This window comes from Phoca vitulina, unplaced genomic scaffold (assembly GCF_004348235.1).
Source record: "Phoca vitulina isolate PV1807 unplaced genomic scaffold, GSC_HSeal_1.0 scaffold34, whole genome shotgun sequence".
NCBI lineage: Eukaryota > Metazoa > Chordata > Mammalia > Carnivora > Phocidae > Phoca > Phoca vitulina.
The window spans coordinates 796,499-823,510 of NW_022589737.1; the positions used below are offsets into that span (position 1 = coordinate 796,499).

The 27,012-nt window shown below is 54.9% G+C and overlaps 1 protein-coding gene across 1 annotated transcript; it reads left to right on the forward strand.

The window, feature by feature from the left end:
- The first annotated feature begins 3,071 nt into the window (after positions 1-3,071).
- SLC37A2 (solute carrier family 37 member 2) lies at positions 3,072-26,815 on the forward strand. The gene is made up of 18 exons (XM_032426407.1): positions 3,072-3,500; positions 14,182-14,263; positions 14,703-14,796; positions 14,928-15,006; positions 16,035-16,170; positions 16,617-16,693; positions 17,582-17,748; positions 18,196-18,239; positions 18,539-18,691; positions 19,009-19,099; positions 20,382-20,444; positions 20,760-20,845; positions 21,352-21,400; positions 21,602-21,675; positions 21,952-22,030; positions 22,173-22,270; positions 22,566-22,630; positions 24,451-26,815. The coding sequence occupies exons 1-18, from the start codon at positions 3,442-3,444 to the stop codon at positions 24,464-24,466; spliced, it is 1,512 nt and encodes a 503-aa protein (XP_032282298.1). The 5' UTR covers positions 3,072-3,441; the 3' UTR covers positions 24,467-26,815.
- The last annotated feature ends 197 nt before the right edge of the window (positions 26,816-27,012 follow it).

Consider the following 27,012-nt stretch of genomic DNA (forward strand, 5'->3'; position numbering starts at 1 on the left):
TATATTTTGTTATCATTTATAATGGCCATTGGTGTCTATCCATTGTAGTCAGTATCTTGTGCATATATAATAATTGCTCCACTTACAAAATCTACTTAATATGGCCAAGCACTTTTAAAAAAAAAGATTGATTGATTGATTGATTGATTTTAGAGAAAGAGAGCACGAACAGAAGGGGCAGAGGGAGAGGGAGAGAGAATCTCCAAGCAGACTCCATGCCCAGGGCAGAGCCCAAACGGGCAGCAGGCGGTGGGGGGGCTGGATCTCACCATCCTGAGCCGAAACCAAGAGTTGGGCACTTAACCGGCTGTGTCACCCAGGCTCCCCCACCTTTTTTAGAGAGGGTGGGGGGAGGGGCCGAGGGAGGGGGAGAGAGAGAATCTGACGCAGGCTGTACGCCCGGCACGACCTGAGCTGAAATCGAGAGTCAGGCACTTAACTGACTGAGCCACCTCACGTGCCCCTGGCCAGGCACTTTTTATATGCATTATATTTTATTCTTATAGCCACCCTGCAAGGGCAGATGTTATTACCCACATTTTACAGACAGAGGAGCTGAGATTCAGAGAAGTAGTAGTATCTGAGCCAGGATTCACTCTGCCTCAAAGCCCGTGTTCTTTTCACTACGACACTCAGCATCTTAATAAAAAAGCCTAATATGAAATCGAATCTTTAAAAAGTTGAAGAATCTCTATTTCCTCTAAGATCCCAACTCCTCCCCCATTAATCGAGGGTCTGGTTCTTGATTCTGTCACAAAAAATATGCCATCCTCTGTTCAGTAAGACGGAAGTGGGAGGAGGGAGAGGTGTTCAGAGAATATTGCTTGTGTGTGTGGTGGGATTTTGGAGTTCTGTTGCCTAATGGCTTATTCTCATGGCACTTGTTCTCTAGCCTTTGGGTCCCTGGGTCCCTTGGAAAAAAATAGGGAGGACACTGTTACCATATCTAAAGGGCTCTATACAGATCACTGGCTACCCAGAAAGTCCTGTGGGTGATCAGTGAACCAGTAGGAACTAGGAACTCCTACCTAGCAGTAGGAACTGGCATTTGATAGGCAAAAAGGTCATTAACCTTCAGCTCCTGTCCCACAAGTGTCTGATACTAAAACATAGCCAGCATTTTTGACAAATGATAGGGCTATCCACAACAAGAACTAAAGATCTTTTCCTTTAGTCTTAGATTCAGTAACTCATCCCTTCCCTCCTTATTTCCTTTGGATACTACTGTCCACACCCTGCAGGGTCAGAGGAGTGTATATAAGGGGTGCCAGATAACAGGAAGGTGAGTCAAGAGTCAAGAGCTTGTGTAGGTGAGTGAAAGGAGTATCTGAGCCATAACATCCTCTTTGTCACTCTCCCAAGCTGTAGGAAGCAAAGAGATTGCCCAGCTCACCCCCAGGAGCAATTAAGGAACGTTGGTAAGAGTGTTCCGGTTGCCATCCTGGCCCCTGAACAGGGATATATGGCTGGAATTCACAGGAAGTAACTGGAACAAGGCAAAGACTATGTCAGGACTGGCCCTGCTCCCAGCTGCTTGTTGGCACTCCATGAATAATCACCATACCACCAGGAGGGCGTACTGTTAAGGTCTCTCTGAGAGTTCCAGCCCCGGACAAGCATAGTCCCCTAAGAGGCACAAACGCAATGTCTCCAGAGGGACATGTGAAACGAGCAGTCATAGGTCTTATTCCTCGACTTCTTGCTGTCAGAAATAGACAGACAGATGTCTCACGCTACTGAAGTCTGGGTAGCCCCTCTGGAGCCCTGGAGATGGCCCCTTCTATTCCTCCAGTACTGTCCATGTCCCCCTCCCCGCTAGCACCAAGTAACATCAGCGGCTTTCTTGGTTCATTTGTATTTCAACTTTATCCTTCCCTTCAGCACCTGAGAAACAAGTAGCTGTCTTCCTGGGGATATCAGCTGATTATTCTAGTTTGTTTTCTATTCCTTCACCTGCTGACTTTCAGGCTTCTTGTCTATTGGGTGTTACTGACCCGGAACTGGTCCATCATACATTCTGGGACAGCAGGTGTCTCCTGGGATTGTCCCAAGTAAACCGGGACATAGACTCACCCTTTCCAGACGGGTTATGCCCACCTCACTGACTTGTAAGAATGAAATGAATGGACATCTCGGCACAGTGAGTGGTCGAATTGAGGATTAAGCTAGCTGCTGTTTGCTGGGCTCTTCCTTCGGCGTGTGACCTCCCTATACCGCACCTAATCCAGCCCTGGCTCCTTCCTTCCATCTCTTTCTTTCTTTCCTCTCTCCCTTTACCTCCTGTCCCCTGCTTGTTGTTGTCTTCATCTCTGCCACCAGACCTCTGCCCCCTGACTGCCCGGCGTTTACGGGGTTTCACAACTCTGCTTATCCTCCTTATGCTTGATTCCAGGGCTGGGAACAGCCAAGCCCATTATTCTGGGCCCCGACCTCTTTGGCAGAGTTGTTGCTCCATTTCTCTGACCTTGCACGGAGGCCCTGAGCACTCCTAGGAGTTAGGGGCAGGGTGGTGGTAGGGCTGAAACCAATTTGCACAGGCACGTTCCTATTTTATGTTCTATTCACAACTTTATTCTCCAGGTGAATGCTTCTTGTCTAGCCCTGTCTAGTTCATCCTTGGGTTCATATCCAAAGATCTCACAATATCTTCTTTTTATAGGGGGAAACACCCTGGAAGTCTTCAGGCTCGAAGCCTGAGGAATACTTTTAAGGGCACAGACTTCTGTGCTCCTTCCCTGCTGCCTGGCTGCTCGCCTCCAGAAGGGAGAGCAGGATTGGCTGTAAGATTGTCCCGCAAGAGTAGATGGGGGGCCAGTCTCCCTGGGGAGGCGGAGTGGTAGAGTCCTGTCTGGCTCAATACATAGCCTGGAATCGGATTGGGACAGGAAGCCGCAGGTGGGCCTGAGAGATATGTTTGGGTCAATACTGTAATGCCCTGAAAAACCTCCTGTGATCTGAGGGTGCACCTACCCTCAGATCAGTGTAATGGCGGGACCACCAGGTGTCATGTCAGTACTGCCCCCCCCCCCCCCCCGCGTGCCTTCTCGGGACAGAGGGGCGCTGCAGGAACCAGCTGCGGGGCCGACGGAAGGTCGCAGAGAGCTGATAGTCTGGGCTCGCAGCTTTCGGTACCCAGGCGGGAAGTGAGCAAAAGTGCAAAGCAGGAGGAGCCCTTAGAAGCTCCGAGGGCCGCCAGTCCGTAGCGGGGAGGCCGAGCCCAAGAAAATGCAGGTGCCAGAGGTTGGCGGGTCGGTTTGCGACGGGTCCGACCCTGAGGGCCTTCAGGTGCAAGGGGGCGGGGGCTCCGGGCGACTGGCCGTCGAGCCGGGGCGGGCCGGGCCGCGGGGCATTTAAACCCGGCAGACTGCCAGCGAGGGACACGCGCCCGGCTCCGCGCCCTCCGTCGGCCACCCTCTCCGCTTCGCATACCGGCCGGGCACGATGCGGTCTTCCTTGGCTCCGGGTGTTTGCTTCCTGCGCACCTTCTCCAGGGACAGCTGGTGAGCGGGGCTGGGGGGGGGAGGGAGGCGCGCGGGGCTCCGGAGCAGCTCCCCCCGGGCCCCGGAGCGCCGGGGGCAGAGAGCGCCGGCGGCCGGGCCGGGGGGGACGAGCCGGGTGCCGCTGGACAGGCCGCCTCACGCGCCCCACCGAACCTGGGCTTGCATGCTGGGCAACGGAGCCCAGGGGCCGGTGGGGTGGCGGAGTGTCCCTTCTGTTCCCTCCTACTCCTTGGATAAGACAGAGGCCAGAACTCAGGGGTCCTGGGACTTCACCTAGAGGGGGTCCGGGGCCCCGAGGGCCATACCTCTCAGATCAGAGCCGCAGCTGCTCGTGGGCTGAACCGTCCCCCCACCAAGGAGTGCCCGGGCTTCTGCAGTAGCCTTCCTCCTGACCACGCTGGGCTGTGCGGTGCGGTGGAGGGCTTTCAGCTCCCTCTCCATCACAGGCCACACACTGGAGCAGTTTGCTTGGTCTACACAGTGTTTTTTGAACATTGTGTTAGTTGCCATCATTTACAAATTGTAAAAGTTAACGTAAATAGCCAGATCCCTGGCTTCTCTTGAAAAACAGTTTAGCAACACCAGGCCTAAATTCCCAAATTATATTACTAGGGGTTGAGGATCACCTTTAGATAGGGTGGGTGCTCTTAAGATGACCAACTTATTGGTTTTAAGACAGAAAATCCTACATACCCAACCCCCTCCGTCCTGGGCAAATTGGGATGGTTGATCACCCACAGTGCTTGCCAATTGGTGACCGCCCTCACTCGCTTCCAGCCTTCTTCACTCATTTACATTACTTATTTGATGCTTCTTGAGTTTAGGCCTGTTAAAATATTTTTCATTAAAAGATGAAATCATGACTCTGATAGGATATAAAAACGAACATGTGTTAAAGATTTTATTTTACTTATAATGAGAGAGGCAGAAAATGTTATGATCAGTTAAAAAGTCCAGGAAGGGGTGAAGAGGGAGTTACTTTTTAATGGGCACGGGGTTTCAGCTTGGGAAGATGGAAAGTTCTGGGGATGGATGGTGGGGATGGTTGCACGACAATGCAAAGGTACTTCATGCCACTTCAAAATGGTAAATTTTCTGTTATGTATATTTTACCACAATTAAAAAAGAATCTGAAGAACTTGCCCCTTTGTAAATCAGGAATATTGAGACAAAACTGGTTTTTCCACAGGTTGGGAGGAAAGACTATTAACTTGAGACTGTCATTTCATACACATAGTTTGTATGACTTACCAGTTACCTACCACTTCAAAGAATTATAAAAGCCCAAAGTCAAGGAAAGGCTAAAATCTGATAACTGGAGGGGTGTCCTCTAGACAATGCACAGTTTCCCAGGGAAACATTTTTTTTCCTGAAGTCTCCCCTGCTTTGATCAAAAATAGTTGCAAAGATTATTCTTGATCAAAAAATAAGGCCGGTCTCATTAGATTTGATCTGATTCTGTATATAGGTACAGCAAGAGTGTTAATCTACAGTATAGGCCTTGCTGAGTTGCTTTGCTGGAAGTTTTCATAAGAAATCTTAGATTGGACTTTTAAAAGCCTTTATTTATTATTATTTATTATTTATTATTTACTGTTTTGAGATTAGGAAGCCACGACACTGGTTTTCACACTAGGTTTACTGCTGTACCTATAAATGTGGGCAAATTCCTCTTTTCTTGAAGTCCCCCAAATATCCTAATTATCCTGGGCCTGTTGGGGAATGACCTTCCTATTTGCCTATAAGGGAGCACAGTGAGCCAGTTTTCTTGGGAGGGTTTTATTAGTATTGGCTCCACGCAGTCACCTTAGTTCCTTAAAAGGGGCTGGCTATATCTGATTAAAGGATCATCATTGTCAAATATGACATTCCACATAAGGCCTTGGTTACATAATCAATTTTTCTAATTACATCCGTGTTAAAAAAAAAAAAAAAAGGACAGGGCACCTGGGTGGCTTAGTCGGTTGAGCATCTGACTCTTGATTTCGGCTCAGGTCTTGATCTCAGGGACGTGAGTTGGAGCCCCACACTGGGCTCCACACTGGGCATGGAGCCTACTTCAAAAACAACAACAAAAGGACAGTTTCTTATTGAACTTTTACTAATAACCATATTGTTATGAAAAGCGGGAAGACTCAACAAAAGTTTCTGAATTTGGGGGGTGGGGCTGTCTGGTAGGGAGAATAAGATATTTGTTAAGTGTTTCGTTTTAGTTTACAAAAACAGAGTCTACTAAATCCTTATGGATTATTCACCGCTGAAGAAGAAACGGAAAGGGCTTCCTTCTTTCCAGAAAATCAAACACTATAATATCAACAATACTCCAAACATAAATGACAGCCATCCCTCATCAGTTCACTTAGGCCTATGTGATTCTTATTCCCCTGAATCTTGGGTTAGCAATCTCATAAATCTGTCTGCTTCTTCACTAGAGTTCTGGAAATCCTGACTCAATGCACTGGTATGTTCTTAAAGATGTGTAAGCAATGCCATGGGAAGCCTGTCCCCAAGACTGAATGCCTGGTACAGTGCTTTTCTGAGATAGTTCTCGATTGGTAAAGATAAAACCTTTGGTCTATAGCTGATTGCAGAGCCTTTAGGAAGCATCAGAATGAAAAAACTGTAAGTGACAGAGATACTTTTCCAAAGTGAACAACCTGATGAGAATTCATGACAAGAATAATGCGGCTAACCAGGAAATGTGGTTGTTCCTGAGCTATGCAAAACGAAATCGAGCCAATTAAAAATCTAGACAACGTCTACAAACATAGTAAGGTAAATGCAAAGAAGATGGTGAACATTACATCTTGATTTATAAAAATGGATGAACACAATTTGTAAGGAGAAAAAAATCTTGAGATATTTAAAAATCCTGAGATATAATTTATATAATATACCAAGGATATACCAAGAATATCAACTCAGGAGATTCAGTAAGTCTGGAGTATGTCCTACACATGTGTATTTTATGTATTTAAGTAACCTCCACACCCAGCGTGGGGCTCAAACTCCCGACCTCGAGATCAAGAGTCACACACTCTTCCTACTGAGCCAGCCAGGTGCCCCTACACCTCTGTATTTTAATAAAACTCCCTAGGAAATCTGATGTACATCGCGAGTTGAAAACCACTGACCTAGAAGGTGTTCGATTCAAATTAAAGAAGGTTGCAGCCCAGGTAACATTTTAAATCAGAACTGAAATCGTGACTGGTCGCCCTGTATTGTTATCATCAGACAGAGCACCGCTGGGGCGCTGATTCACGGGAGCAGATCATGGACCCGGAGGGCACTGAGAAATCTGGAGGAACTGCTCATGTAGCATACAATTTGTGAAATATTTATATAAATAATAACATTTTACCTTTAGAAATTTAACCTAGACGAGGCTGAGTGTCTCTTCTGATTTCACAATTATTTCCATGCAGTTGGTCAATAGCAACATATGAAATAAAACTAATTATTTGCAGCACCTCTCTTTTTAAAAAGTGAAAAAACAAATTTTCCAGGGGCCCTCTTGGACATCTCATTGATAATTCTAGGTATAAAAGATGTCCAGAAAGCTTTATTTTATTTTGCTAAGTTTAGGACTTGATTTTGGGAAGGCAAAAATTCAAAAGTTATTAGGACATTTGAATGCTTATCATGCGTGCCTAAGAAACTGTTCTTGTCTACCCATTTGAAAGTGATGATAGTTCAGTAAAAAATAAACATGGAAGGTAACATTGTAAAGAAACTTAGCTGTTTCCTAAAAATGTTTGTTTTAAAAAGTATGGAAAATTTTTCTGTAAGACACCAGATTTTTGCGATCTAGGCAGATTACCCACGAGGTAAAAGCATAACATTTTACAACCTCTCTTTAGGAGCAGACCAATAACCAACATTCAAGAAAATTTTGTCACTTTTACAGAGAGAAAACCAAACTCTACTCTCACATCGATATATTTGATACTAAAGGAACCACGGCCTCTTTTTGAAAATAATATGAATAAATGAAAACTGAACCAGATTTGGACAAAACTTTAACATAATTATTTATTTTCAGACTCATTATTTGCACATACTATCATCCAAAGCAAATCAAATTCTCTTTTCACAAGCCTTTTATAAGTTTATCCATTCAGGTTTTGTCCTTTATTTGCTCTTTCTTATTCTGGAATGACCAGTCATTTTACTTTAGGATAAAACTTCTCTTTTTCTCTTCTTAATAAAAAAAAAAAAATCTCATCACTGTGTATGCCAAATTGTATGTGTCTGCCACTATTATTCCTAATAGAGTTTCATTCATATATATTAATTGTACCCTTTAACCAGAGTAACTTCTCTTTTAGAGAAAATCGGGTTGGGGAGGGTAGGTAATTAGAAACAGCCTGTCCCATACCAGTATTTTAGAAGAGCTCATGGATACACCTGACACAGCTTTCCACACCACACTCGTCATTTAAAGGATGACGCACACTTTTTTCTTTTTTAAAGATTTTATTTATTTGACAGAGAGAGAGAGACAGCCAGAGAGGGAACACAAGCAGGGGGAGCAGGAGAGGGAGAAGCAGACAGAGCAGGGAGCCCGATGCGGGGCTCGATCCCAGGACCCCGGGATCATGACCTGAGCCGAAGGCAGACGCTTAACGACTGAGCCACCCAGGCGCCCCGACGCACACTTTTTAAAGTATCACTCCAATTATGTACTGTATTCTCCAACATCTCCCAGATTTAAGACAGATCTGGATTGAAACCCTCTCACCACTGTATGCCTTGTGCAGTTAACTTCTCTAAGCTTCGGTTTCCCCATTGGTGAAAATTAGGTGGGTTCTGGAGGATAAACACGATATGAGAACATTCTTGACTTCCCGTGGCTGATGAAGGGCCCTCAGTAAGTGTCCTTTTCCTTCTTTCCTGCTGGGTGTAGGTCTGGACTCCTATCAAACACTAAACATTTAATGTGGTGCCTACCGTAGGCACGTTATTATTTTGAACTCTGGGGCTCGTAGTAATGATTAAGACCTGGTCCTACCTTCTTGGAACTAAGGATCAATCTCTTCTCAAACTTACTGCTTCCACGTGTCCCCAAGGAGGGCATTTAAGCAGAATTGAAGAAAGCAGATCTAGCTAGACCTTCCTGGGCTAGGACACCGGAGGCTGGATTCCTTGTGTGGCGAGCGGGGGATACTAGGGATGCCTACCTCACCAGACTGTGTGAGCCTTACGTGAGGTACAACGTGTAAAGTACTTCGACCAGGGCCAGGCTCATACTAAGCACTGACTAGACCTGAATTATTGACTATCCTTCTCCTCGCTGTTTCTACTACTCTGTGGCAGACATCGTGGATTAGTCATGATTTGTTTCCCTGCCTCACATATGGGTGTAATGAGGCACAGAGAAGTTTCGTAGCTTGTCCAGCCCCGCCTAGTTAGTACATGGCTGAGCCGGAATTTGCATCCAGGTTAGTCCGACTCCCAGGCCCGGGGGTCTTGCTGCTCTCCTCCTGCTTAGAGTGTGGGAGGGGAGAGATCACGGGGCCGGCTGGCCTCACACAAGTCCCTCGATCCCTTTGAGGCTTCAGATGGAAGTGACCGTGTGCCTACACCACAGGGTTATGGTGAAATTAAATGAGAAGCTGTGGGACGCACTTGGCCCAGTGCCTAGCTTAGTCAGTCCTTGGTCACCACTAAGCGCTTGTGCATTTCCGTGGACGGAGGGATGGATCCAACCTCGAGAGGAGGAAAACGCCGCCTTAGCTCGGTGGCTCCGCTCTGCTGGGGACCAACACCATGTAGCTGCAGCTGGCAGGGGCCCAGGGTGCGGAAGGAGCGGTCCCTGGAGACCAGCCTGAGAGAGACAGGCGGCTGGGAGTGTGCGAACGAAAGTCAGAGCCCCAGAGGTTTCTGCCCAGGCAGGTGTTTGTCCTGCCCCTCCTCCTCTGTGTCAGGATGGGGTGGGGAGCTCCTTCATGGCCTGAGAGTGCCCCCAGCCTGGGCCCAGGCCGGTGCCCGCCTTCTGGCCTCGCGTCTGCGTGGGCACGTCTGGGGGCAGCTGGGAACATGGGCCCCTGGCCAGAGATGACTGTGGCCGGTGCTTACGGGGCTGGGGCCGTTTCCTGGGGCCCTGTGAGGGAGAGGCGCTCAGGACAAGGAGGAGAGGAGCCTGTGGGAGGAGGGACTAGCTGGATGAGCAGGAATCCGGGGGGGAGGAAGGCTTTGGGCAGGCAGGAAGGCAGGGGCTGTGACCTCCCACATCATTGTTTGTTCCCCACGCCCTAATCTTCCCCTGTGAGCTGGAAAGGCCAAGGCTGCCAGCTGGCTGCCACCAGAACAAATGGCTCTTGTTCCAGAGTTTGCCAAGGGCTCCCACTGCCAGATCGGAGCGCCCACCCTCAGCAGACACAGAAGACCTTCGAATGCAGCCCCAGACCCTGCCGTTCGCCCGATGCTTCCTTACCTGCTCCATCTCACTCAACCCTCTCACACTCTTGCGTGCAGGACCTGATTATTTATTTATTCTTTCTTTATTTAAAAGAACATCAAACTGAGGCTCAGAGAGTTCAACAACTTGCGCAAGGCCACGGTCAGCGGCAGGACTCAGCCTCTTTTGGTCTCAGTCTGACGTTCTTTTCCCTGTTCTGCTGGGGCCCCCGATGCCGCCTGAGTAGCTTTGTGTTGTCTGGCTTTCCTGGTAACTGCGAAGAAGTGCTTGGTAAGGGCCACAGAAAGGGCTCCTTACCATGAGCTGTGGCCGTGAGGGGCTGCTCTGGAAAGGACTGGAGATCCGGGAGGAGAAACTGGGGGACACGTTATTGTCCCTGCCCCCACCCCCCAGTGTCAGAGCTGGTCACAGAGCACATGACCCTGTGGTGTCCCCTCCCCCGCCCTCATGATTGCTGCCCTCGCCCCAGCCGCCTTCTGCTTCCTCTTCCTCCCTGCCGTTTCCTCTTTCCCTTCTTGCAGAGCAGACTCAGACATCCTTTGGCTTTGCGGAGGGTATCTGACTTAGGGCCCGGGGTGGGTCCGGAATGGTCGATGTGGTTGGCCAAGGCCTTACTTCTTCCATTCAAACTGTAGTGACTGAGTGCTGAGGTCGGAGTGGAACCACCCCAAAGTAACAACAGGATGGAGGTCAGACACCAGGGGCAGAGTCTCTGAAGGCCACGATCCCCCACGTGACTGTCCCTGAGTTGGTGTGTGTGTTGGGGGAGGGGGGCAGTGCAGCTGCTGTCCTCTGGGCCCCCAGCTCATGCCTCGTACCCCGGATCCTTCACGCTAAGGGGCAGGGGTGCATGAGGGCGAGGCATGGGGCTAGGCCTCGCGAGGCTCTCGAGAGGAGTCTCAGAGAGACTCTGCCATCCTCAGCGCATTTCCATCTGTGCTGTTTGCATAGCGTCGACCACCCCTTCCAAACCCTTCCAACTCTCAGACTCTTCCAGAGGTTTCCAATTGCCTAAACAAAACATCACGCTGTAGCTGAAAGTCATGTCTTTCCATTCTGTCTGAGTACTCAGGGTTCCCTTACAGAGCTTCCTTCTCCAAGCTCTCCTCTTTCCTAAAAGTGATCATGATCTTCTCTACTCATTTCTCCTATAAAGTCCTGGGCTTCTTGTGCCTACCGGCCAATCACTCCCTTTGCCGGAAAGGATCTTGGGACCAAGCTCTGAGTCAAGCTGATCTCTCTGAGCAAGCTCCTGAGTCCCAGCTGGAGGAACAGGAACAAGTAGAGGATTGCTTGGGCTGACTTTCTGCCCCAGGAGGGCTTTGGGCCCTCCCAGACGCGGCCTGCGCCTGCCCCATCCTGATGCTGAAGGCCTGGCTCCAGGCTCAGCCCTGTGGCGTCCGTTCCAGGCGGGCCTCTCCCCGACCGGGGTGTCTCCCAGGGGCAGTGGAGGATTTGGGAGGGGGTGGGGTGGTGGCACTCTCGCCATTGGCCTGGTTCTTACTGTTCCCAGCCTCTATCCTTTACAATCTGCGGGGTCCCAGAATAGGCACGTCCAAGGACAGGCCACCAAGTCCCATTTCCTCAGGGCAAGCGCCCAGCTCACCTACAGCCACAGCCAGTCTGTCACCTGGCTACCTGAGCAGCCTAGGCATCTACCAGCAGCCCCTGATTGAGGCCCGGGGACGTAGGGGATGGCTGATGAGGGCGCTTAAGTCCCCACTGGCCTGACCGGGGGTGGGGAGGGTCGCAATGCGGCTGCAAAGCAAGGAAGCAGGCCCTGGGGCTGACTGGGTAGCTGCCGGGGCACGGGGGCTGCTCTCCACCACCTCCTCAGGCCAAAGCCCCTCTCCTGTGCTGCTTCTTGTGGTTTTGGGTTGTTGTGCTGGCGGCCGTAGTAGGTCCTGAGGGGTTTTTGTTTGTTTTTAACCTGTTGCTGCTTTGGGACACATTGATCCTTGTCCTTACCTCAGAAGAAGTCCCAGTGCCAAGTCTGGACGGCCTGCTAGCAGTTAGGAGATAGCTAGTTCGCCTCTCTACCTAACTTGGTTACTGAGTAACCAGTTTGGGCTGGGGGAGGGGAGGACTCTAAGAAGTGCCACTTTCTGCTAACAAAGATTTAGAGGGTCACGGGGCAGCCGGCCTCACCTGGAACCGTCGGGGGGCCTCATCGTCCCTGGCCTGCCAGCCCAGCCTGGCCCAGCACCCCAGCAGCCATGCCTCCCCTCACAGCCCCCCGGGGCCCGCTGTGTAGATGGTCCCTACTCCCTTCCTGGGGCCTCTTGATTCTGAAGAAAGGGCTCATGAGAAGGGAAGTGAAACCTGTGGTTCCACACGCCCAGAAGCCCCTCAGCTGTCTTTCCTGTGAGAGACTCTGAGTCTGGCAGCCCTTGATCAGCTTGGCTCAGCCCTGCACCCGATCCGTGACCCCAGGCCCCTTTGAAAGGTGGCGCCTTGGCCGCCTGCTCGGAATAGCTGCCGAGGTGGAATGGAATGGAAAGAGGACTGCAGACTGGGAAGTGGATTGGACCAACAGGAGGCCTGGCTCCGAGGATGCTCTGCCCAGCGAGCCATGGGACTCTGAGCTCCTCCCTGAGCCTCTCTGGAGTCCAGGGAGGAAGTCCGTGAGCACACTGATGCCAGGCCTGACATGTTTGAGGACCTCCTGCCCCCCCTACACCCCACTCCCCCCAGAATCATGACTCTTCTGCTCTCTTGGGTGTCAGGTTTTCTACTGGAGGTTGGGGTCAGAGCTGGGGGAAAGGGCAGGCCGGGCCCTTGGAGGAGGGCAGGGCTGGAATCTCACAGGTCAGGATATTAGTGTGGGCCCCTGCTGATCCTCCTTATCTGCTCTCCAGGGAGCATCTGGGCAGGCTACAGCAGGCCAGAGTCTCTGCTCCATCCCACTGCAGGCTCAGCAATGGAATGGAGGTGGGGAGTGCGTGTGGGAGGAGCAGGGTGGCTGGGAACGGGGTTAGACCACTGGTTGCGGAGAGAAGGGAGTCAGAGAACCCAGGTAGGAGGCTCAAGTCCAGGGTGAAGGAAGAAGCAGCCTGGGAGCCCAACCTAAATCCAGGCTCTTCTGAAATCCCCCTGTATTTCACAAGCGGTAACCTTCATGGCACATTTGGGGGAAGTGAGTTTGGGGTTTGGAGGCAGATCCCTAAAGAGGGCAGAGTGAGCTCCCATGCCTGTCCCTTAGGTTCATGGAGCTGAGGGATAGAAAGGGCTTCAGGGCCCCTCCTACCCTTCCCCATCCTTCTCTATGAGATCTGGAATAACCCAAGGCTCTGGATCTTTCCTAATGCCTCCCCCTTTCTCCTGGGTTGTGGGTCCATTCTGAGGTCTGTTTTCCATGTACTTCCTGGCTGCTGGCTGCTGACTCAGCTCAGCTGATGCTCTGCTGGGGAAGCAGACACTGACTCAGGAGGACATCAAGCCCCACCCCCCAGATCCTCGGAGAAGGGCAGGGGCCGGGCATGGGGTAGACACTTGAGTGGGCCTCGCTGAACTGTTCTTTCCATCCCAGACCGGTCCTTGGGATGAGAAGTGGGGGAGGGAGAGGGCACATGTGATGTGTGAGCCACAGATGGAAAGAATGATCCTTCTGTCCAGTGGGATGGACCAGACTGGGCCTGGGGACGAGGATGTGGATTCTGGCACGGGCTTTTCCACCGTTGCTACATTCCCAGCGCTGTCTGGGCTCTGCCCCGCCCTCGGCTGCAGCCGCTGCTCTACCGGGTGTGTTCAAGGCTTCAGAGGAGTAGTGCGCTCCCTCTAGAGACAGACCCGTCCGCCATGGCAGCCTCCCACCTGCTCCCACCATTTCTGGAAGTTTAAAAACAATTCTACTTGGCTGCTACCCTGTCTCAGCAGTATACGTAGGCACATACAGGGGTGTCCTGACTTTCGTGAGGTCATAGGACAGTAAAGGTGATGGGAGGTGACAAGAGCGGTCGGGGGGACAGAGGGCGGGCATAATTTGTGTTGTCTAGGGGGCTGGTGCTGGGCCAGCTCTGCTGGAAGGCCTCAGGTGTTGGGGACCAGAGAGGGCTCTCTGCACCCTGGCCTCTGGGCATCTGTTCCCACCCTCCCCTTGGCCTCTGTCCCAAGGAACTTGTGTCTGGTGGGGACCCTGAGCTGGAGCGTCGGTGGTGCTGAGGCCCTGGGGTTGCCAGAGAGGGCCCCGTGGGATACTTCGCCTGAGCTTCCGGCTGAGGCCCACTTCCCGCTAACCCAGACAGCTGCCTCTCCCTGCAGGTTCCGAGGCTTCATCCTGCTGCTGACCTTTTTCATCTATACCTGTTATCACATGTCCAGGAAGCCCATCAGTGTCGTCAAGGTGAGGCTGGCCTGGCGGTAAGGAAGAATGCAGGAGATGCTGGGCCCCCCCAGAAATAAACTCTAGTAGAATGGTCTGGAACTTAATCCCTAACCGTAGTCACGGAGACAACGTCTTCACATGGCCGACTTTAGTAGTTGTTCTTCCTAGAGAGCTTTCCCTGGGTGCTCCTTTTGACAGCAGTGTTGCTGGGTGTGGGTGGAACCGGAGGGCAGGGACCCTGGGCCCTATGGGCTCTGCTCAGACTCTCCTTGGCCTTCACCGAGGGTCTGACGCGGCCACTTGCCCCGTATCCAGTTCCTGCAGGGGGAGATGCCAGAGGAAGGAGCGGGGTGGTGCTGGTGTGGCTGGGGACGGAGACTGTCTGCTCGTCTCTGGGCTGAGTGGGCTCTGGCTCTGGGAGGTGACCCCTGACCTGTGCACCCTCTTGCCTCTTCAGAGCCGTCTGCACCAGAACTGCTCGGAGCTGGTCAAGCCCATCAACGACAGCTACAGCCTCAACGACACGACGTGGTGTGACTGGGCTCCGTTTGGTAGGAACGGCGCAAGATGCTCTTCCCCACTGGCCATCTTCCCGCCCCCGGAAGAGGTTGTCCGGGGCCAGAAAGGGCTTCTTGCGGGGGCAGCCAAGCGCCAGCTCTCTGTCTCTCCCATCTGTTGTCAGATAAGAACAACTACAAGGAGTTACTGGGGGCCGTGGACAATGCCTTCCTTGTGGCCTACGCCATTGGCATGTTCATCAGGTAAGGGACAGGCCGAGCCTGCGACTGTCCCAGAGTGGGGGGGTCCAGAGCTGATGGCTCCCCCAGGCGGATAGGAGGCCAAGACGTGGGCACACACCACCAGCCCCTGGCCATTCTCCTTTCCTTCCCACGGTCACCCGGCCTACTCCTTCACCTGGCAGATCCCGTTTTTAGTAGCTTCTTTTCCTGGAAAGACTTTCCCTGGATGCTCCCTCTGAGGTTATTCTCTCAGATGGCAGTGGCCATGGTATCACTGGAGTATGGTTTTTTTTCTGAACTGGGATCCTTCATGGGTGGCCCTGGACACAGACATGGCTAGGAAAAGCCCCATTCTCTCCTGGGCCTAAATTAGCCCAGCAAACATGGGTTTGACGCAGCAAGCCTGCTGTCTCTTGCCAGGAACCAAAGGTGAAGAAGGTAGGGTACTTCCTTCCAACGGCTCACGGAAGCCTAGCGGAAGTGCCCGAGTCATCAACAGCTGCTTCCACACCAGTGTGGTGGCTCAGGGACAGAGGATGGCGGTGCCACACTCACTCAGCCGAGGGGCGCACGCCAAGGGACCGAGTGGGGAAGGAGGAGGGAGAGTTCAGTCTTAGAGTGCTGAGCTGCATGTGTTTGGGGGGCATCCAAGAAGGCATCTGGGTGTGATCCCGCAGGGGGAGAGATCAGGGGGGAAGATGCCGGGTTGGAGCTGTGTAACATGTAGGTGGTAGTTGAAGCCATAGAATTGATGCAAGGGACTGCGCCCCAGGGAAAGTCAGTGAGAAGGAGCGGTCAGCCAAGGGCAGGGGGGTGAGGAGGCCAAGGAGAGAAGATTTCAAGGAGCATGTTCATCAGTGGCAACTAAGGCAGGGAAGTCCAGTGAGTGGGGACCCAAGGGCCCCCCCCCGACAGGTGGCAGACAGCACAGGGGTCATCGGTGGTCCCCGGGGCCAGGGCTGGCTCAGTGGTGTGGTCGGGGAGGAAGCAGGTGGCCGAGCTGAGGAGCGCAGCTGGTGATTAACCACAGGTCCAACTCTCTTCTCCAGCGGGATTTTTGGGGAGCGGCTTCCCCTCCGTTACTACCTTTCAGCTGGAATGCTGCTCAGTGGCCTTTTCACCTCGCTCTTTGGCCTAGGATATTTCTGGAACATCCACATGCTCTGGTACTTTGTGCTCATCCAGGTACGAGAGGTCTTGCACTCAGACCTCTGCTCCGTCATGGGAAGGATTGCGGAGGCCCCTAGTCCTTCCCAGCCACCCCCTGGTCATGGCAGATTTGGGTGGTGAATAACAGATTTGGGCGGTGAATAACCCCTTCCCAGCCCAGTGCTCCTCTCTTAAGCTTTGGGGTCCTTCTTCCCACTTCTCACCATCATGCAGATCACACATTTGTTTGCTCGGTAAGTTTGCCCAAGAGCCTCGGTCTCCGCAGGAAAGGGTCTTGGGCCAGAGGAGGAATCCACCTGTGGCAGTGTGTGTGTGTGTGTGTGTGTGTGTGTGTGTGTGTGTGTGTGTGTGAAGGGGGTGCTCGAAGTGTAGGCTGTGGAGGGCCCCACAGCCCGGGAGGGGGCAGAGGGAGTTTGCGGCATAGCCCAGGCCTGTCCCATTTACGTCCAGTCTCCCTACAGATCTGTAACGGACTTGTCCAGACCACAGGCTGGCCCTCTGTGGTGACCTGCGTTGGCAACTGGTTCGGGAAGGGAAAGTGAGTGTGGGGAGGGAGGAGGAGCGGGAGGTACCCCAGGAGGGCTCCTGTGGGGAGTGAGGAGGTCACTCATGGCCCCTAGTGTGATTTCAGGGTGAAAGGTTAGAAACTTGCGTCCGTCTTGCTGACTTTCACGTTTAGTTAAATGTTTTAGTAACTGAAAAGCATTACTGATTTTCTCATGGATAAGGTTTTAGTCCACAAAACAGGCCACCTTAGTTACACTTTCTCCTCATAATCGACGAATTTCCATTTTGCATGAAGGCAAAAATGAAGCCTATAAAACTGTATTATTATTATTATTATTTTATACTTGATTGGCTTTTGGGTAAAAAGAAAAAAAAGTTGCTTTTGAGCAGGGTTTCTCCAGCTCAGCCCTACTGGACATTTGGGGCCGGATCATTCTTTGCTGTGGGGCGATCTTACCCATGGCAGGACGTTTAGCAGCATCTACCCTCTAGATGCTGGTAGGGTACCCGGAGCTGGGACAGTTAAAAATCTCCAGGCACTGCCCGTGTCCCCTGGAGGCAGGGTGGCCGTGGTTGAGGACCAGCAAGTGCTGTTAGAGTAGCAGCCATGGGACAAGAGGGAGGAGAGGGGTGGGGGCTGGATGTCCCCGGGGTGGGGAGAGCTCCATCTGGAAGGCCTCTGTGAGCTGGCTCCGGTTGCTGACTGAGGGGCGCAGGGCCCCAGGCCTTGCTGTCACTTGCTTGGCACCAGGCAAGCCCTCCCCCACCTCCCTGACTGGTTGTCTTTGGGCTTTGCAGGCTGGAGGCAGCCAGCTTTTTGCACTTGGCCAGGGCGGTTGTGATGAACCCTGTGCTTCTCTTTTGACTTTCTTTTACTCTTCTCCCCTTTCCTTCCCTGTCCTGCCTCCCTCCGCTCCAGGCGGGGGCTCATCATGGGCATCTGGAACTCACACACATCCGTGGGCAACATCCTGGGCTCCCTGATCGCTGGCGTGTGGGTGAACGAGCAGTGGGGCCTGTCGTTTGTGGTACCGGGCATCATCACCGCTGCCATGGGCGTCCTCACCTTCCTCTTTCTCATCGAATGTGAGTGGCCCCCTCCCTCCCCACAGGGCTCAGCACTGAGCCTGCCCTTCTCCTCTCGGGGCCTGGGAGAAGGCAGCTGGTTCTAGCCGAGGATTACCGGTGTGGGTGGCCTGGCACAAAGAGCCTCTCTGGGCCTCAATTTTCTTGAGTCTGTGAAAGAACAGCCTCTACTTGCTAGGGTGGGTTAAGCGCCCAGGGAGCTGTGCACTTGGCCCCTGGTTGCCTGGCCCATGGTGTGCTCAGCAAATGCTGGTTCTGAAGTGTGAGCCAGGGACGGGGCGGGTGACAGGACACTCCTCCCCCGCTGTCCTCTTCCGCGTTCCCTGAGGGCCTTGGGACACAGCTCAGCCCGCTAGTGTGGCCACTTGGGAGCCAGAGAATGAAGGTCCGCAAGGCAGTTAGTGACACCGGGCCTAGAACCTTCTTAGGAGTTTGTTTTTTTTTCAGACCCAGAAGATGTGGACTGCACGACTCCTCAGCACCACACAAGTGTGAGCCCCGCCAGCCCGCCCCCTGCCCTGCTACTCCATCCTCAGGGGCAGGTCCCAGAGAGGACTAGGGAGTTGGGGGAGGGGCCCGTGCGCCCACAGTTACCTCACAGGCTCAATGCCAGGCCCTTGGGTTGGCTCCCCGATTGCCTGATCGGGCCTGGCAGGACGTTCGTTCGGTCCCGGAGGGGGGCGCATACCTCCTCCAGCTTGGGAGCCTCTACCTCTCACGTGGGTTATCCCCCCAGCTGGTGGGCGGTGGTACTTGGCTGTGCCCACAGCCAGGGCTCCTCTCTGTCCAGGATGGGCTGGATGAGAACCAGGACAACCCTGCGGACCTTGGGAACGGTCCCTGCATTAACAAGGAGAGCAGTCTGGAGAGTGCGGCCAGGTGCTCCAAGGAGCCAAGAGCGCAGCCTGCCGCCATCAGCTTCCTTGGGGCGCTCCGGATCCCGGTGAGAAGGAATGGAGGGGAGTGAGAGGCTCTCTAGATGTCCCTGATGGATGTCAGGAGATGGGGGGATGCTCAGGGGGATCTGTGGCTTCCAGAATTTCTTTATATGAGGTGCTTAGGGTGAGTAGCCAACTTGGGGAGGGTAGCATGGGAGGCTTGTCCTGGCGCAGCATTGCTTTGACTGAGATGGAGATATACTTGAGGTTGCTTTGTGCGGTAGGTGGTGGTCATGCCGGGGCTGCCGAGCCACTCCCGGGGCTAGCCCTGGCCAAGCATGTCTTGTGTGCCTTTCGTCACACCCTCTGTCGTGCTCTCCAGGGTGTGGTTGAGTTCTCCTTGTGCCTGCTCTTTGCCAAGCTGGTCAGCTACACCTTCCTTTACTGGCTGCCCCTCTACATCTTCAATGTGGGTAAGAGCAAGGGGCAGAAGAGGGGGGAAGGGGTCTCAGAGGAGGCCAAGGCCCTCTCTGTTGGGGAGAGGAAGTCTGTCATGTGATGCGCATGACTCCAGAACATAGTCAGGATGTCTGCGGAACCTCTCCTAGGGCAAAGGGAGACTTTATTTATTTATTTAGTTTCAGTCGGAAGGTAGACCTTGTACACCACCTCATAGACCCTGAGTCCAGCCACCTTTCTTCCCTTGGACCAGAGCTGGGGGTTAGGAACCCAAAGTGTTCTGTCATCCTTCCTAACTTCTTCTCCAGCCCTGAGTGTAGGAGCACCCACCTCCACCTGCTTGGCTCGTCGTAGATGGCAGGGACTGGATGGTGCAGGGACAGATTTGCCTTTGCAAGCCTCCTGCACCCCCAGGAAGAGGGCCTGGTGAGCTACCCCTCTGCCTGAAGCCTGGTGGTGAACACCGCTCTCGTCTCCCCAGGGGCTGCCAGGAGCCTCCTGGGATTGATGCCCGGTGCCTGGGTCAGCGGCAGCACCCTCCTTCTGGGCCCACTCTCCCCGCCTCTGCCCTCAGAGCTCTGCCCAGGGCCCAGGGCCTCCACCCCCCAGGGTGGCAAGGCCAAATCCCAGCCCATAGCTTGCCCAACAGCCTCGTCACAGGGCCTCTCTAAAGCTAGAGGGAGTGCACCAGAGCAGCTCTGGGGACACTGGGACTCTGTTTTGTGGCCGTGGTGCCGACTTCACAGTGAGTCCACCTTGAGGGTTAGGCTACAGGTCCAGCTTCTGGACCCTCCTTTATCCAATCCTGAGGTCCCCTTTTGCCTGTGAGTCTCCTTCCTGGCTCTGTTCATTAGCGGAGACATCACATGGGTGTGGAGGCTCCTGGTGGAGGCGGGCCAGGAGCTCAGGAGCAGAGCACGAAGGGGGCTGGCTGAGCTGCGGCTCAGCAAGAGCAGTGGTGCCCCCCGGGGCCAAAGTGGACCAGTGGGACAGGGTTCTCCCGGGCCAGACCCCAGTGCTTTCAGGGGAAGGCTTTTCTGAGAGGTCAGAGCCAACCTGCAAGGGGAGAAGGAAGTACAGGATGGGGTGGAGGGGCAGAAAGGGTGTCCTGCCTCAGACTGCTGCAAATTTACTTGTGACCCTGGCCAATGACTTCCCATGGGTCCGCACTCCTTCCTCTGACACTGGAGGCAGTGGGACTGGGTCAGGTGCTCCACAGGGCTTTTTCTGGCCGTGGCACTCCACGACGTTTGCTCCGAGCCCTCAGGTCTGACCACATGTTTGTGTTTTCCACAGCTCACTTTAGTGCCAAACAGGCCGGGGACCTGTCTACCCTCTTCGATGTTGGCGGCATCATGGGTGAGGCCCTGCCGTATTCTGCCCTGGGCAGTATTGCCCCTTTCTCTTGTGGGGGTGCAGAAGGAAGGGACGGGTCCAATGTGACATGACCTGGGTAGGTGGCATCAGAGAATAAAGGGCTCCTGCCCAACTAAGAAAGTTGACCCTCGCGTTTGATCTTCCCATAAAGCAGTGGGTGCGGGGAGGGCTTCACAGGGAGAAGCTCTGCTGGTTCTGGATGCCCATGCCTGGGCGAGTGGGGTGGGGGGCAAAGCTTGGGGTGCCGCACTAGCGGGAGGCCATGGTCACACCTGGAGCAGCTGGGTTGTGTTCCAGGTGGCATCATGGCAGGGCTCATCTCGGACTACACCAACGGCAGGGCCACCACCTGCTGCATCATGCTGATCTTGGCCGCCCCCATGGTGCGTATAACCTCAAGAGCGAAGCGCGCGTGCTCGCACGTACCTGCTGATATGTGTGCGCACCTGGGCGTTTATGCACACGCCCGTCTCTCTGTGTGCGTGTACATCCGTGGGCACGCTGGGGGAGGAGAAGCCTGGGGCGGCACAGGAAAGAGATTCAGACCGAGAATTTTGGAAAGGGGTTAGCAAGGATTTGGTCTTGGTGGAGAAGGGGGAGGCCAGCTGCTAAACTTTCTGGCCCAGGAAAGAATAAAAAATTAAGGTTAGATAGGACAGAAGCCTTTTTGAGAAATAGGAAACAATAGCTTCCCACATCTTAGACCCTCCATCCCATCCCGGGGAACATTAAAGACCAAGAGGTCTGGGTTTGAGAAGGAAAAGGAGTAAGGTGGCCTGTGGGGTTCCTTGGCAGGAGAGGGTGTGCCAGACTTCTGGGCTCCAGTCTAACCCAGGCAGCCCATGGGGAGGCCTGGGTGTGACTCTGCCTCTCCCTTTTCCTCTCTCAGATGTTCCTGTATAACTACATTGGCCAGAACGGGATTACCAACTCCGTAGGTGAGGGGGTGGCCGCAGGTCCAGCCAGCATACAGGAAGAGCGTTGCCTTGGGGGCCCCAGGAAGCCAGCTTGGGGGCGTTGGTGGGAGGCACAAGGAAGTGGAGGCTCTCAGCCTCACGCCTGGGGCTCTCACCTGCTTTGGGGCTGGGGCTGGAGGTGGCCCCCTCATCCCTAACCAGCTGTCTCTGTCACTGCCTCAGTAATGCTGATCGTCTGTGGGGCCCTGGTCAATGGCCCTTACGCACTCATCACCACTGCGGTCTCTGCTGACCTGGTAAGCGGGCTGCCTCCCTGGGGCTGGGCATGACGCTGGGGGCTTGGTCAGGGCCTGGGGTCTCCAGGTCCAATACCCCACATTCCTACCCCCTCCCTGGTGCACAGAGATCCTGGTATAGGAGATCCTCAAAGTCCTTCAGAATCCGCCATCGCCCCCCCCTCCCCTTTCCTCTCAACTCCAAGGCCCAGTTGCTGCCTTGCCCCGAGTTAGTCCCACTCCCAGTCCTGGTGCTGCCTCTGCAGTTGGCCTCTCCACCCCGTTCTCTCTCCCCAGGGAACTCACAAGAGCCTGAAGGGCAACTCAAAGGCACTCTCCACTGTCACGGCCATCATCGACGGCACTGGGTCCATAGGTCTGTGACTCTAGCTTCTGGCCCCTGGCAGCTGAGCCCTGAGCCTTGTCTTGGGCACACTTCTTGGAATGCCGCCCTCGGGTGGGCAGGGAGCTTAGGGCCCCTTGTCGGGTGCCCTTCTCTGACGTTGTGTTCTGCGCAGGTGCTGCTCTGGGGCCTCTGCTAGCTGGGCTGATTTCCCCCACAGGCTGGAACAATGTCTTCTACATGCTCATCTCTGCCGACATTCTGGCCTGCTTGGTATGAGTTCTTGGGGGTACACAGATGGGTATTGGTGGGGGTGAATGTCCTGTCCTGCCAGGCTGGAAACTTGGAGGTCCAAAGCATTGGCCATGAGGGTATCTGGGACAATGAGATCAGCTGCCCGACACTCAGAATCCCTTTCCTCCCGTGGGTCACCCCCTGCCACATGAAACTGTGTGCCCATGACCTTCCTTCCTGCCAGTCCCCCCCACCCCCAGTCACCTAGCACTGGGGACTAACCGTGTGGTCAAGGCTGATGTCGCCCTCCCCTCCCTCTGTGCCTCGGACACAGCTTCTCTGCCGGTTGGTGTACAAAGAGCTCCTAGCCTGGAAGTCATCCCTGAGCAGAGACAGAGGGTGAGTCCAGTCCTCCAGACAGCTGTGGCCTCATCTCCCAAACCTCACCTCTTATGGAGTGAAAACCGGTGCTCACTTCTCCGCACCCAGTCTGAGCCCACCTGCAGCCCGGACTGAGGCCGGACCCTGGAGGTGCTCCCTGCACCCCTACCCCCAGCCCCACTAATGTGTCCTCTGTTGTCCCCATGTGTCTCCATAGCTCTAGTCTGGCCCTAACCCCCCCGCGGTAGTATTTTCCTCAAGTCCCATGACTTTGTGAGTATTTTCTTCAAGTTGGTGGCTAATGTGCCCTTAGAGTGGGGCCTGCATGCAAATCCTCTCACCTCCAGTGTGATTTTTTCCAACTTTCTCTTGTTCCTTGGGGGCCAGCTCCGAAGACTCTCCACCCGAGCTGAGCATGGTGCTTGGGAAATGTTTCCTAAGGAGCCTGAGCTGCCACAGAGCTTGGCAGACTCTTCTCCTTAGGGGGAGCAGTAGGGCTTTGGCTGTACCCCTAGGATGGAGGCAGGATCCAGGGAAATCGTTTTCCCTCTGAACTCGGACTCTGAGCCCTACGTGCCTCCTAAAGTTCAGAAGCCAAGATCATCTGGCCCTTCTGCCTGGGGTGTACAGAACAAAGCAACAACCAATCAAAGCCTCTGGGATAAAACTCAAATCAAGCCTCGGTGGCTGGCCTGGTGTGTTCTCTGTCTGTTGCCCAGCGGTGGTGGGTATGGGGGCTGCACAGATAGGGTCGTGGCCGAGGCAGAGCCAGCAAGAGGCTGGGCTGTGTGCTGGTGCTGAGGGGAATGTTCTCTCTGGCGTTCTGGCTCTCCTTCTGAGCAGGAGGTTCTGGCTAATGAGGAGCTGGCCGGAGCCGTGGACCTGGTTCTGGATGGCGAATGTGTGGAAAGAGCCCCTGGGGTCATGGTGACCAGCACAACATCCGGGGAAGCTCTTCCCCTGAAGGATGGCGTCTTCCAGGTTCAGGGGCAGCAACACTGAGAGCAGGAGGCATGAGCAGCGTCTATCATGCCTGCCCTGGAGGAGGGAGCAGGGGGACTGGTGCTGCCCCCCGCCTGCCTTCCTGGGCCTGGCCTGAGGGGACGCTGGGAGGGGGAGAAAAGCAGCAGAAAGTGTGTGGGGGGGAATATTTAGTCAGCATCTGCTCTGTGCCTGGAATTGAGTCTGCCTTCGGACGCTGCCTCTTACCTCTCAGCAACCGTGAGAGGTCAGTTCTGTCATCTAGAGATGACAGAACAGAGGCTCAGAACTCAGGGAATGTGGCTAAGGCCTCCAGCAGAGCCTAAATTTGAACCCAGGTGTGTGGGGGCTTGCTTTTCTCTGGAATCCTGCCACCCTGAGCTGGGCCGCCTCTGAGGAAGGCCGGTGTGTGGGGAGCGGAGGAACTTGCTAGTGCAGGGGGAGCACTGGGCCTAGAACCTGAAATCCCCGGCCGATCCTGACTTCTTGGCTCACTTTCATTAATAAGACCGTGGGCATATCCTCTGAGCCGCCACATGTTTGTGTGTATAACATGGGGGTGCTCATCCCTAAGCACCCGACAAGGTGATCTGAGGCTGAGGACGGGATGGGATCTGTGATCCCGCTTGGTCAGACTGTCAGATGTGGCACGAACATTGCAAGGTTTTCATTATCATCCTGGCTTGCTGTTCGCCGCTGATGGGGAGGAAGGGAGCCCTAATGACAAAGACCAGGGATGAGAGGCAATTAGTAAGGGACCCTACGAACCTGCCTTGCCTATTCCTCCACTGGGGCAGGAGCTTATGAACCTGTCTGTGTCTGACTTTCTCTTCCCTTGCCTCTCTCCCCTCCTGCAGGTATAAAGAGATATGAAGTCCTGATTCGAAGAGAAGCACGGAGGGCCCCAGCTGATGCCCAAAGTGCTCCCTCCTGCCCCCCCACTGGGGGCAAGACAATGGAACTGGGCACAGACGGCTGACAGGGCCGCAGAGGGGCTGGGAGGTTCTCGGCGGGAAGGGGCCTGCCAGCATGAGGGATGCAGGACTCACGGCCCTGAGCTCTGGAAGCGCAAGCAGAAGGGTTGGGGATCAGAGCTGAGTGGTGTCTCCAGCTTGGTAAGGGAAGGATATGCTCAGACTCTTGCTTGTTCAGATTCCAAGACAGAAGGCAGGGGCCTGACATGGGCCAAGGCCCGGCAAAGGTGTGTCTCTCCTTCCCATGTGGAAAGTGAGCCTCAGTGATCGGCCTGTCCCTGTCCATGGATTTCTGACCCTGTTTCAGAGCCGCCCATCCTCGCTTCCTTCCTTTGTCCACGAGCCAGTTCTCTCGTGTATTTCCCCATGTTGGAACCCCTTCTACCCTGCACTGGATCCTCTTTCTGACTCCTGACCCGAGCCAATTAAAGTGTTATTGCTGAATCCTCCGGGGCCAGGACCAGGGAGAGGCAAGGGAGGTGCTGAGGGGCGGGTCATTAGGGAGGTATCGCTCTTGGGCCTGGGGCTGGGCCTCCCCGGAGCGTGAGGGCCTCCCTGGCCCCAGTCTCATCGTCCCAGTCCTCTGTGTCCCCAGGGAAGGAGCACATGTCCGGACAGTGCCGGGAGTGGGGCAGGCCTGACTGAAGCCACTGGTGCCGGTGACGACCGAGGGCTCCCCGCACGCGAGCCCTGCTCTGGGAACGGAGTGGACGGTGGGCCCGGAAGAAGGACCTACGCCCTGAGCACAGGGCCCAGGGTGATGAGACTAGCAAGAAGGCAGGCTGCCGGTTCGTTCAGGCCCGTGTGACCCGGGCAGTGGCCCGAGCTCTCTGCGGCCCCCCGCCCCCTCGCGCCCGTGTTCGTGCCGTCCCGCTCCCGGCCCCCCGGCTCCCGCACTGCGGCACGCCGGCCAGCTCTTGGCTTTGCTCGCGGACCTCCGACGCCGCCCGTCAGCACAATACAGATGCCTTTGGCCCGCCGCGCCCGCGCTCGTCCTCGTCGGGGCTTGGCCGGCCGCACGGCTTGTCGGGTTGTCGGGTTCCCTGAGCCGTGCTCGCGACCCCGCGGGCGGTATAGCTGCGGCGTTGGCCAGGGCAACACTGACACAGTACACACTGCCCCGGTGACAAACTGGGAAGCCTCCAACTGCCTGACACCCACTCACTGGGGCTTTGAAAGCAGGAGACGGTCCGGGACCTCTCGGTCCTCAGCACCCCCCCCACCCCCGCCCCGGGCCGGTGCTCCAGGGCCTGGCCTTACAGACAGCTTTCCCCGAGGCTGCTTTCAGAGCAGAGGCATCGGCGCGGCTGGCGGAGGGAAGCCACTAGATGGCGCCAGCACCCCCCGGCCGAGCCCGGCCTGGGCCCGCGCACTCTTCCCGCGTCCCGGCGGGGAGACGCGAGCAGAGGGCGCTCCGTTGTTCACCAACTTTCCGTTTCGGGTCAGGGTGGGAAGCCTGGGAGACTCCGTCGCCTCCCCACTGGCGACCGCGGAGCCTGGGTGCTCGCCTAGAAGGCGGTCCTGACGTGACCCCGGAGGACGGGCGCGAAGGGACACGCGTCAGTGTCCAGCACGCTGCCCGCCCCTGCGGCGCTTGTCTGGGAAAGGCGGAAGATGGACAGACGGACACACTTCTGAACAGTCCGGGGGCAACACTGGAGATGGTGACTGGAGCGGAGAGGCTTCCCCGGGCGCCGGTCCAGCCTGAAGGGCGAGGGGCGGCCGGGAGGGCGGTCCCAGGGCCGCGGGGGGAGGAACGGGTGTGCGAGGCGCCGGAAGGAAGGACGAATGGGATCGGGCAGGCGGCTAGTTTGAGAAGGTAGGAGGGCGCCTGCGAGCGGGAGGACGTTGAAAGGAATGCTGAGCAAGCCCCTCCAAGTGCAGCGTGGGGACCGGAGGAGCGGCGGGACGTGCCCGCTCGTGCCCGGCGCGGGGGTCGGTGGGGCCCTGGGTCCGCAGAAGGCGTGCGGAGCTCGGCGCCTGGTCTCGGCAACGAGGAGGGGGGCTGTGGGCGGGAGTCCGGGGGAGATGGCAAAGGTGGAGGAACCCCGGCCCTGAGATGTGCCCCTCCGCGAGGCCTCCCAGGCCCCAGGTTCCCTGCCCCACCTCGGCTCTGGGCACTGACTGTTCCCCGGAAGCCTGCTACCTGCCTTCTCTCTGGGCCTCAGCACTCACTTGGGGCTAATGCAGGAGCATTACGTTAATTAGTTATTCATTTAATTTAACTTCACATTTGGTCTCAATTAAGCTTAAAGTGTTCTTCCTTATAGATGTTACAATAGCACTTGTAATTAAAAAGCAATAACTCTTTGCATTTCTCCTTTAGAGAGCCATTGGGAGTCTGGGGTGGTGTGCGGTTGCGGGGGGGCGGGGCAGGGAGGAAAGAAGTAATGAAAAGATAGGGAACTCTTGGCACTCTGAGGCTTTCAGCAAGACTGAAGTTGA